This window comes from Camelus ferus, chromosome 1, assembly GCF_009834535.1.
Source record: "Camelus ferus isolate YT-003-E chromosome 1, BCGSAC_Cfer_1.0, whole genome shotgun sequence".
Taxonomy (NCBI): domain Eukaryota; kingdom Metazoa; phylum Chordata; class Mammalia; order Artiodactyla; family Camelidae; genus Camelus; species Camelus ferus.
Window position 1 is genome coordinate 88326924 of NC_045696.1, and position 12161 is coordinate 88339084.

The window sequence follows — 12161 nt, forward strand, 5'->3', positions numbered from 1 at the left end:
TAACACTATGGTCACTATATTGTACATCATATCCCTAGTACTTACGTATCTTATAACTGGAAGTTTGTACCCTTTGACCACCTTCTTTCAATTCCACCTCCCCTGGAACCCCACCTCTATGAGCTTGTTTTGTTTTAAGATTCCACATATGAGTGAAATCACATGGTATTTGTCTTTCTCCATCTGATTTATTTCATTTAACATAATGCCTCAAGGTCCAACTACGTTGTTGCAAATGGCAGGATTTCCTTGTTTTTTATGGCAGAATAATATTCTACTCTGTGTGTGTGTGTGTGTGTGTGTGTGTACAAATTTTTAAATCTATTTTTCCACTGATGGACACTTAGGTTGTTTTCATATCTTGGCTATTGTAAATAATGCTGCTATGAACGTAGGGGTGCAGAAATCTTTTTGGCGTAGTGTTTTTGTTTCCTTTGAATATATTCCCCAAAGTGAAATTGCTCAATTATACAGTAGTTTTATTTTTAATTTTTTGAGGCACCTCCATATAGTTTTCCACAGTGGTTGCACCAGTTCACAACCCTACCAACAGTGCAAAAAGGTTCCCCGTTCTCCTCATTGTCCCAAGAACTTATTAGCTCTTGTCTTTTTGATGATGACCACTCTAACAGGCATGCAGTAATATCTCATCTGTGATTTTGATTTGCATTTCCCTAGTGACTAGAGATGTTGAACATCTTTTCATACATCTGTTGGTCATTCATATATCTTATGTGAAAAAAAGTCGATTCAGGTCTTTTGCCCATTTTTTAGTTGGATTGTTTGTTTTGCTATTGAGTTATATGAACTCTTTATATATTTGGGATATTAACTTCTTATCAAATATATACAGTTTGCAAACATTTTTTCCATTCCATAAGTTGTCTTTTCATTTTGTTGATTGTTTTGATATGTAAATAATTATTTATGCCCATTTATTTTCTTTCTACACTACTATGTATATTTGATACTTTGTTTAGCAAACAATCATTTATGTAGAAACTGTCAAGTCTTACAAGAATGAATATTTCCTTTAACAATAAAATCAACACTTCTGATTTTAATTAATTTAGAAACCAAAATTTTTAGAATAGATCCAAAACTACTTTTTTTGAATATCAAGATTTTCAACAGAATCTACACATTAAAAAAAAATCCCACATGGGGGAGGGCTCAAGATGGCAACATAGAAGGACCCTGACTCACTTCTTCCCATAAGTACAACAAATTTACAACTGCATATGGAATAATTCCCTGTAAAAGGAACCAGAAAACTGGACAAACAGAGCCTCCACAACAAAAGGTCAAAGGACAGCACTGAGACAGGTAGGAGAGGCAGAGATACGGTCTTACCAAGAAAAATGTACACCCCAGCCACAGTGATCCACAACCAAGAAGGATAACAAAAGTATGGGTCTTTCCCCTGCAGAGTGAGAGATCTGAGCTCCACATCAGGCACCCCAATCACTAGATCTTGGATAAGAAAAATAAGCCCTAAAAACATCTGACTTTGGAAACCAATGATAAATACACCCAGAAATAAAGGACTGCAGGGAACAAAAAAACCTGCTCTTAAAGGGCTCATGTCTAAAAACTGCCAACCAAGATTACTTGCATCTGTCAAAGTTATGTTTCAAAATGAAGGAGGATAAAGACTTTCCCAGATAAACAAAAGCTGAGGAAGTTCATCATCACTAGACTTGCCTTACTGAAACAGCAGAAAGAAATGCTGAAAGGAGTTCTTTCAGCTGAAATAAAAAGATGCTAATTAGTAACACTAAAATACACAATCCACTCTTGAACCATGTATAAAAACAAAATCAAAATGTATTAAAGACTTAAATGTAAGACCTGAAGAAAAGAAAATAGGCAGTATGCTCTTTGACATCAGTTTTAGCAGTATTTTTTTTGGTATGTCCCCTCAGGCAAGGGCAACAAAAGGAAAAATAAACAAGTGGGACCACATCAAACTAAAAAGCTTTTGCAAAGCAAAGGAAACCATCAACAAAATGAAAAGGCAACCTAATGAATGGGAGAGATATATGCAAATCATATATTCAGTAAGGAGTTGATATCCAAAATACATAAAGAATTCATATAACTCAATATAAAAAAAATAAACAACCTGATTAAAAAATGTGCAGAGGATCTGAACAGACATTTTTCCAAAGAAGACATACAGGTGGCCAACAGACACACAAAAAGATGCTGAAAATCACTAATTATCAAGGAAATGCAAATCAAAACCATAATGACATATCACATTCTACCTGTTAGAATGGCTATTATCAAAAAGACAAGAAAAAATAAGTGTCAGAGAGGATGCAGAGAAGAGAGAACCCTTGTGCACTATTGGTAGGACTGCAAATCGGTACAGCCACTTTGGGAAAGCAGTATGGAGTTTCCTCAAAAAAATTGGGAATAGAACTACCATATGACCCAGCTATTCCATTTCTGGGTTTATCTGAAGAACAGAAAAACATTAATTTGAAAAGACATATGCACCCCTATGTTCACTGCAGCATCATTTACAATAGCCAAGATATGGAAATAACCAAAGTATCCATCAATGGATGAATGGGTAAAGAAGTGATATATATACATATATATACACACACACACACACCATATACACTATATATACAGTGGAATATATACTCAGCCATAAAAGAATGAAATCCTGTCATTTGGGACAAAATGAATGAATCTTGAAGGTATTATGCTAAGTGAAATAAGTCAGACGGCAAAAGACAAACATCATAAGATTTCACTCATATGTGAAATCTGAAAAAAAGAAAAGAAACAATTTAAAAAAAAACACCCAGATATATTGAGAATAGATTAGTGGTTACCAGAAGGGAATGAGGTTGGAAGGACAGTGAAATAAGGGGGTCAACTATATGATGAGGGATGGTAACTAGACTTGTGGTGCTGATCACTTTTGTAATGTCAAATTATAATGCTGTACACCTAAAATTTATATAATTTTAAAAAATTCTCACACTCTTAAATACATCATTTTTAGATGGAAAGAAACCCAAGCCCAAAGGGGTACATACTTCATGGTGTCACTTACAAAAAGTTCAAAAAGCAGGCAAAATCACCCTATGCTATTAGAAGTCAAAATAATAATTACCCTTCTGGCTTGAAACATGATGGGGCTTTGAGGGTCCCAGTCATACTCTGTTTCTTGATCTGGGGCTGGTTACATGTGTATGTTTCATTTATTCATGAAGTTGTAATTTTGATATGTGCTCTTTCCTGTATATGTATTTCAATAAAAAGTTTACTAGAAACACACACAAATTTATAATTACTAAAGGAACCCAGTGCCTGAAATATAACACATCTTCAACAAATATTAACAATTGCTAAACAAATGAATGTATAAATTTTTGTAAAGGCAAAGAATACAGTACAAGAGAGAGACAGCAGGTGGGACTTCTTGAGTTTGGCTACTCAGAGATGTTCTTCCTAAGGAAACAGTATTCCCAGGATAGCCAGTGGACTGGAGGAGAGCGGAGACCCATGAGCAGGAAGAGGAGCATGTGTGAGGATGCAGGGCTGGAACGGGATTGCTCACTGGGAGGATGACAGAGGCCCACGGTCCTGGAGTGTGGAAGCAGAGAGCTGTAGAACATAAGCTCCCTAAGATTTTCTGCATGTTTCTGCCTCTATGACTCTCCTTCTAATAGGCTCTCTTCCCAGAAGGCAATCTTCTTAAAATTTAGTCCAACATTCAAGACTCATCTCAACTTCTTTAAGAAATCTCTCCTGATGACTCCAGCCAGGAATTAGATGCAATAGTGTTGAGGGAGGTCATCCAAAAGACGTGACGCGGAAGCTGAACCAGGGCAATCAGAGGCTCTTTACCATGTCTCCTGTCCTTGGAATATACACCCCACCTACCATTCCCACCGTGGAACTGTTCCAAGGACATTACCTTGAGAAAGCAGGATATTGTTGAGACCATCTGGACAGTATATGTGACTAAACCCAGTGAAGGCCTCTATATAAACTTTTCAAAATCTGGCAGGTGGGTGCAGCTACCCAAGACAAGCATGGTAAGTAAGTTCCCTTGCTTATTAAACCTGCCACCAACCAATCTGGAGTGATCTGCCTCTTTCTTGGGGTCTCTTCCTGCCCTCCGTGTATAGACATCAGTTTCAGATTACAGCCGGGAAACCCCCAAGAAAGCTGCAAATCTACAATCAGCAAGCCAGGCAGGAGACTGAATATATGTGCACTGGGAAAGAGGCATCCAGAGGGGAAATCCCGACTTGGCCAGCAACCTGTCTGCAGGGAACAGTGGCCTGTATGTTAGATGCCTGTGGTCTGCTGCATGTATATGGGGATGCCCCCAAAACGCCAGCTGGCATTTTTGTTTGAGGAACTGCACATAGTGCCTTGCAGCAAAGAAGGGAAATGAATGGCTGCTGCAGTGGGCTGGCCTTCACTGTAAACTGGTGCAGCCAGGCTGGAGATTGAGTTAGAGAGCTGGAAGAAAAGCTGAGGCTAAAGAAAGACATGCAATTGTCCGCTACTCTGCTAGCTTTGGGGCTGGCAGACAAGGTGAGAGAGCAGGATAATAAGTTGGAGAGCTTAGCGTAGTATTTTGCAAAGCTAGGAGGGAGAAAGTTGCCATGGATTAAGGTCCAAGCACTTGTGACAAAGCCTGATTTCGTGCTAAGATGTGGAATCCCTGGGAAAGTGATGAGATTAAAGAGGAGGATGCTACAGTAATTGATGAGGAAACAGGTGAACTGGCTGTATGCCATCCTACTACAAAGGAAAATTTAAATAGCAATTTCTTTCTCTGTCTTTTGAAGTTGTAAATCTTATTATGTCTTTGAAATATAAACACCCTGGGAGACAACCAAAACATTGCCTACAGAGACTAAAGAAAAAGCGAGGTGGGATGGGTGGGTAGGGAAAGGCTTTTTAAAACACAGACTGCTGTAGAAGTTCCTTTGCCCCAAAATCTAGTCCACAGCCTCCAAAAGATCACAAATACCAGTAAAAAGCTTTAGCTATATGAGTGTGTATCTGATTCAGGGCTAAAGTTTTAGAGTGGAAGTCATGGAGTTTCTGTTTGTGTCTGTCTGCGTGTTTACGTATGCCTTTAAGATGTAAGTTGTGCAGTCGTTACACGTTTCTACTTACAGAGTATATTACCAAAACTGATTTGTAAAAGAGTCGAGGTTTTTTACAAAACTACTAGAAAAAGAGTGAAAGAAAATGACTGTATACGAAAAATAGATAAGAAAAATAGAATGTGTTTCTTTTTAGACAAAGAATATGAAGGACATTGTATGAAATCCCTAAAAATCTGATATGCCCTGGTGTTAGAGTGGGCAGATAGCTAGATGTGAGCAGAGAAAGGGGAACACAGACCAAATGGCAGGAATTGGGCAGAATGGAGGGGCATAAGCCAAATGCAGGAAACCATACATCATGTAAGCACCAGGGGTCCCTGGGCAGAGAAAGAAAAGCAGGAATCTTTGGGCTGATAAGTGGTCATACCTGTAGGGGTGATGAGTAGCCTGGAGACTGACAAAGAAAGGTGAGGAAAGGCAGGAATTTCCAGTGTCCGAATGTAACCTTTTGCTCATTATACCCTCATTTCAATAAAATTAGCCTTGTAGATTAGAAGTACCCATCGTGTAACAATCCCATGGCACTTCCAATCCAGACTAAATAAAGACAAAAATCCCTCCTCCCTTTGGGAAGGTGGAGTTGGGATGATAATCAGGGAATACGACCCCAAACACTTCCCTCCCCAATGAATATTCTGTCCATTCATTTTTACACCCTATGTAACTAACTTGCCAAAGAAACACAGGGCAGCCGCTCACCTGAGCCTGCCTGCTCTCCCCTTGAGAGTGTACTATCCATCTTTTAATAAAATTTTACTTTACTTTTTTAACCACTATGTCTCGTCTCTGAATTCTTTCTGGGACGGGACAAGAACCTGGAATACCGGTTGCATCCACCGGCAACACTGGTATAATGTTTTATCAGTCACAATTTTAAAATGTATGTCACAGAAATAACCAAATTCACTTAACAATTGCATTATAAAGATCTCATCAGAACTTTAACCATGGCCATATTTTTACATCTTTTGTCATTTGCAAATAGTTATTATTTTACTCTGATGCCTTGACAAAAAGGGTTCCTGCAAAAGTGCTTTATATTCAAGGAGATTCACAGAAAATATTTTCACAAGAACAGGTTTCTGATAACTGAGATAAATTTGCCTTTATATGGGAGGAGCAACAATGGACCTCTCAAGTGCTTCCCTGAGGCTACCTGCATAGCCCCACAACATGTCATGGGATGGTAGCCAAGACCTGTCCCTGTTCTACTTCCCCACATCAGTAAAATGGGCCCATTACACTGCTGATACAATGTTAACATGTGAAGACTTGCTAGAAATCTGTGAGGTAGAAAATGGGCAGTGAACTCACAGAAAATTCAAGGCACAGTCACCACCACCATGTTTCTGGGAGTCGTTTGGTCAGATAAAATGTGTGTTGTCTTAGAAGCTGTGTTTAATAAGTTGCAAGCCTATCCAACCCCTAAGAATGCAAAAGAAATGCAAAGCTTTGTAGAAATTTTAGGGTTTTAGAGGACTTTTATTCCTTAGTTGGCACAGTATGTTCACCCAGTAAAGAAATCAGAAGAGCAAGCCACCTTTGAGAAGGCAAAAATACTGATGATGCAGATTAAAGCTCTGGGCACCTCCCAAGCAGGGCTATCATTTGAGTTAGATGTGTTTGTGACCCCAGAAGGTGTGGATCAGGACCTGGGGCAGAACAACAGAGGAGGAGAATGCCCCTCGGATTTTGGTCCCAGGTCTGGACAATGGGAAGCAAGGGTGGATGATTCATGAGTTGGTCTTTGTGGGGTCAGGATGTATGAAGGGACATCTGGGTTTGGCCCCGAAAGCCTGAGGCAGTCTTCACTGTTTTCCACATCCTGGGTCATTAGGCACTGACACCCCCTGGCAATCAGGAACCTGATGCTCCAGCTCAGAAATGAGCCCATGCAACTGACCCTTCAGTAGCTACAGCAGATTGGGTACATAAAAGCAGCAGCCACCGCACTGCTTGGGTGGGATGGCATATTGCCAAGGATGCCTAATTGCCCTGGAAACACAGTGACTTGGTTAATGCGGTAACAGCATGTCCTGTGTATTCTAAACAGTGCCCAAGGCAACATTGTGATCTGACACATCCACTGCAGTTCCCAACTGGGGAGGGATCGGCAAATTGGTTACATTAGCCCCCTCCCTGTGAGTGAGGGCTCTACATATGCCTTGGTTTGTGTGGACACTGTGTCTGGTTTAACTTAAGCTTTCACCTGTTGCCATGCAAACCAGCCTGCTACTATTAGGGGATTACAGAAGCCGAGTACCATGTATGGATACCCTGTTCGAATAGACAGTGATCAGAGGATCACATTACAAAGATAATGATGGGCAAAAGAACATGACATTAAATAGAGTTTCCATCTCCCCTATAATCTGCAAGCAACAGGGCTGGTAGAAAGGAAAAATGGAATATTCAGCAGTAGATTAAATTTCTAACAAGTAAAATCACCTTAGCTGGGTGAACTAAAGTACTTCCTCAGGCTTTAATACATGTGAATAACCAACCAGTACTGCCTGTTGCCGCATATGCCAGATGCGGGACCCCTGACAAGGCACCCAATACTGTAAAGGTATGAGAATGGTAGGAAAAAGCCATTGCCTGACTCTCACAATAGGTCAACATGCTATGCTGCTGAGAACACCAAGCCCCATCATGCCTGGGGAAAAAAACTGGAATATGCAGTGGGATGTCTCACCTGGATAAGTGAGTTACTTTGTCTCCTCTGGGAGTCCGTCATCCCACGGCAAGCCAGACCCATTGAAACACATTGTACCTGGAATAGAATACACACAATTTAAAGAGCGGAGAAGGTAGGGGACCTAGTCTGGCATATCGCACCCCCAGTCCACCTCCTCATGTCTGACAGTGCTGCCTCCCCAAGCAACATGTATGGTATGTACAATCAGGTCAAGTTTCTAAAGCTGCCAACCTCCTTTTCTTGAAGGTTAGGTGGACATACTCTGTGTTCCACCGGTACAATCATTTGGTCACTGTTTGTTCTCTCCATTGGCCTGGAGGACATTATAGCACACATAGAAGCCCTAACTAAATTCACCCAGCAAGCCTTAAATAATAGTCAGCAATGCCTGTCTTTACGGAACACTGAAATGTCTCTAATGAGAAAAGCTGTCCTCCATTTGAAGATTCTGGTGGGCGGGCACGAAAATCCACTCATCTTGTGGCTGCCCAAGACAAGCCTTATAAGTAAGTTCTCTTCCTTATTAAACCTGCCACCTACCAATCTGGAGTGATCTGCATCTTTTCTTGGGTCTTTCTTTGCCCTTTGTGTATGGGTGCCAGTTTCAGGTTACACTCAGGAAATTCCTGAGGAAGTTGTGAACCAAAAAACACACCTATGTCACACCCCTCTGAAAACCCCATGACAACCCGCACTTCTTCCATAACACTGTCCTACTCTGTGTTGCATTGTGTGTACATGTATCTAGTTCTCCCTTCTAGATAACAAGCTACTTAAAGACAAGGAATTTGTCTTAGTCATCTTTGTAGAACCCCCATTCCAGTGCTAGTGCCATGCTTTGCAAATATTGTCCAATAGGAACTGAATTGGGGTGTTGGCATAATTCAGCTGATGTGGGATGAACAGAAACAGTGGGAAGCACTGTGCATATAGGAGTGTATCAAGTAGGAATACCTTTGTCTGCAAGGACCAGAAAAGCTGAACAACCATGACTTAAACAATGAAGAATTTATTTTTCTCATATAACCAAAGCTAGGCAGCTATTGGCAATTGGTTTAGCTACTAAGCCACACCCAAGGGCCAAGATTCTTGCTTATTTCTGCTCAGTATTCTTCACAGACTGGCTTTTGCCCCCGTGGCTATCTCCCTGTGATGAAAAGATGGTTTTTGCCTCTTCAGAGAACTTCTCCATTTCAAAGCAGGAAAAGAGGGGGAATGGTCCAGAGCCAAACCAACTGCTCCTGTCCTCTTTTATAGGCAAATAAAAAATTCCCCAGCTTGTGAGCATGTTCTGCCCACATCTTGTTGGTCAGAACTGGGTTACATGGCTAGCAACAAGAGAAGCTAAAAAATACAAGAATGTGATTTAAAAATTTGGCATAGACCCAGCTGTAGGCACTTTGCCACCATTAAAAAAAAAAAACAACCAAGCATTTCATTGAAAAGAAAGAAAAGGGGACTGTCTCTTGGAATAATAAACATGTGATTTCAGCCTATGGGGTGATGTAGGCCCGAAGATGAGATCACAGGTACAGAAGCTAAACCAGGCACCTTAAACCCAAAGTCTACAAGGGAGTAAATGAGTAAAACAGGCAGGTGATTTCTGTACAGATCTATATTATATGCATTTTATTCCCCAGGATCATTAGCTTTCTCAAGGAAATATACTTTCTCCCATTGTTCTTGAATTACGTGGCATCTTGGTCTGTATCACACTTTTGATACAGATGAGATTATAGGACATATTCCAATATTCCATTAATTCTACCCATAAGACAAAACTGCAATCACATGAATGGATGGATGACAACTGATATTCAGCCTCCATGTCTGAAGAAATAGAGGCATAGGAAGGGGCTGGAACATGAACAGCTGCTATTCAGTCCCACTCAGTGATAGTTGCTATGGTGGAATGCTATCAGATTTTCCAAGAGAAATCAGAAATGTGGATTTGCATGTGAAATCTCATGGTTAAATGTTAGTAATGAATGTAGGAGGTTTCAAACACAAGGGCTAAATGATCTGTGCCCTCTTGGGAGCAGCTGTCAAGGAAGAGAGCTCTCACCATGGGCCAAGCTCAGCCAACCCTCTCGGAGCTTCCTTTCCCACTACAGATCCCAGCATTTTCCATAGGCACATTCCTTTCCCACCTCCTACTGTTTAGATAGTCCCATCAACTTTGACAAACAAAAATGTTTTAAATAAGAACATTTTAAATTCTAAAACTGGAGTTTACTTGTAAGAGGAAATCTCTCCTACTGTTAGAAAGTTCTTTCCAATTTTTTATTAAAAGTTGAACTTATGTACCTTTTTTAACCTTTAGTAAGAATTTCTAAAATTTTACACAATCAGATTTAAAAACCAAAACCAGATACTTCTGGTCACCATAAAGAGCAAATATTGACTCACTTGCTGGTGAGATAACTGCTTCTTTGCTAACTCTTTCATTTATTTGTTTCCATTTAGAAAGTGCTGTTTGCTTTATAAATAAGACCAATGGTCTGTTTTCAGCTCAAGAAAATGCTGGACTTCCTTACTTTCTCAAATTTTCCAAGTTTTCCAAAGTAAAACTTTAAATAAGTAAAGCTCTGCTTTGTCTTCAAGCATTTTGATTTTTCTTCTCTCTCCGGTTGTTTTCTGTTTTCCCATTTCACTCTGGCCCTAGGCCTTTTGGTAAGCCTGTAACAAAACGAAGAGTAATCTGACAAAGAAAATCCTCCTCACTTCACAAAGTAATATTCTTGATGATTAGTGTCACTAGCCAAGGCAACCATTCCCCAATCTCAAATCTAATACTGCTTTTCTCTCATTGTGATAGAGGTGCAGCTCTCAGACTCTGCTGTCTGACTCCAGTACTTAGTATCTGTCTTAGTACTTAGGCTTTCTCATAATTGGACCACTGTGCAGTTTTTTCACCAGGTTTATAATATTCCTTTTCCTCTGAGAAGTCCTTGGGATTTTCTATGTCTTTTTTCTCCTTCTCCTAGATATAAAAAATAATAAAAACTATTAAATAACTAAAGGTAAAGTACATTTTTTCAAAACATGGTCCTTCCAGGTACCTAATATCTACCCACACCAAATCAACTTCAGCAACTCTCCCCATGTAAGTATAAGTATTTGTAGTTTATACATCAGCAGTCAATTCTTTGAATGATCCCCATTTTTCTTTCTTATATAAGCATAATACATACCACCTTCCCATGTTTATCTAATAGTTATTGCTCCTTGATTTTTCTTAATGTTACCATCATGGTGATTAGGTTCACTATGGTGAAGGCATTGCTTTTCCTTAAATATAAATCAGAGTGAACCAAAATTTCCCAATTTTATTTTTTTATTTTAATTTTTTTATTGAGGTATAGTCAGTTTACAATGTTGTATCAATTTCTAGTGTACAGCACAATTCTTCAGTCATATGTGAATATACATATATTCATATTCATATTCTTTTTCACCATAAGTTACTACAAGATATTGAATATATTTTCCTGTGCTATACAGTATAAACTTGTTTATCTATTTTATATATACCAGTCAGTATCTGCAAATCCTGAACTCCCAGTTTATCCCTTCCCATTCTCCATCCCTCTGGCAACCACAAGTCTGTATTCTATGTCTGCGAGTCTGTTTCTGTTTTATATGTAAGTTCATTTGTCTTTTTTTTTTTAGATTCCACATGTGAGTGATAACACATGGTATTTTTCTTTCTCTTTCTGGCTTATTTCACTTAGAATGACATTCTCCAGGGCCATCCATGTTGCTGCAAATGGCATTGTTTTATCATTTTTAATGGCTGAATAGTATTCCATTGTATAAATATGCCACAACTTCTTTATCCAGTCATCTGTCTATGGACATTTAGGTTGTTTCCATGTCTTGGCTATTGTAAATAGTGTTGCCATGAACACTGGGGTGCAGGTGGCCTTTTGAATTAGGGTTCCCTCTGGATATATGCCCAGGAGTGGGATTGCTGGGTCATAAATATGTTTATTTTTAATTTATGTTATTTGTAGTTCTAAAAAGCATTTGGCATCACTTATAATAAAAATATGTGGCCAGGTTAATTTAAAGAAAAATAAAAATAGAAGTCAAAAATCTTTCAGAATTGGAGTAAGATAGTTACTGTCACAGAGCATAAAATCTGGCTTGAAGTTTCCTGGCATGCAAGGAAAAAGAAAACCAGAAAGTGATGCAAAGCTCTCATCATGTTATCAAATAAGGTGCATGAGTTCTTCCTTCAATAAACAAATCCATTTAATTTGCAGAGGACTCACAATGCCTCAGATGCCAAGATTGCTATGTGG

The 12161-nt window shown here is 39.3% G+C and overlaps 1 protein-coding gene across 2 annotated transcripts in view; it reads right to left on the minus strand.

Annotated features, from left to right (window-relative positions):
• NMD3 (NMD3 ribosome export adaptor) overlaps positions 1-12161 on the minus strand; it is a 191253-nt gene that overhangs the window by 108841 nt on the left and 70251 nt on the right. Inside the window, exon 17 of one of the 2 annotated variants that reach the window (XM_032484984.1) lies at positions 7852-7929. In XM_032484984.1, coding sequence (XP_032340875.1) covers positions 7865-7929 — 65 coding nt within the window. In that variant the 3' untranslated portion in view covers positions 7852-7864. Of the gene's footprint in view, positions 1-7851; positions 7930-10478; positions 10534-12161 lie in introns of those variants that run through there. The other variant, XM_032484994.1, reaches the window with a different exon arrangement.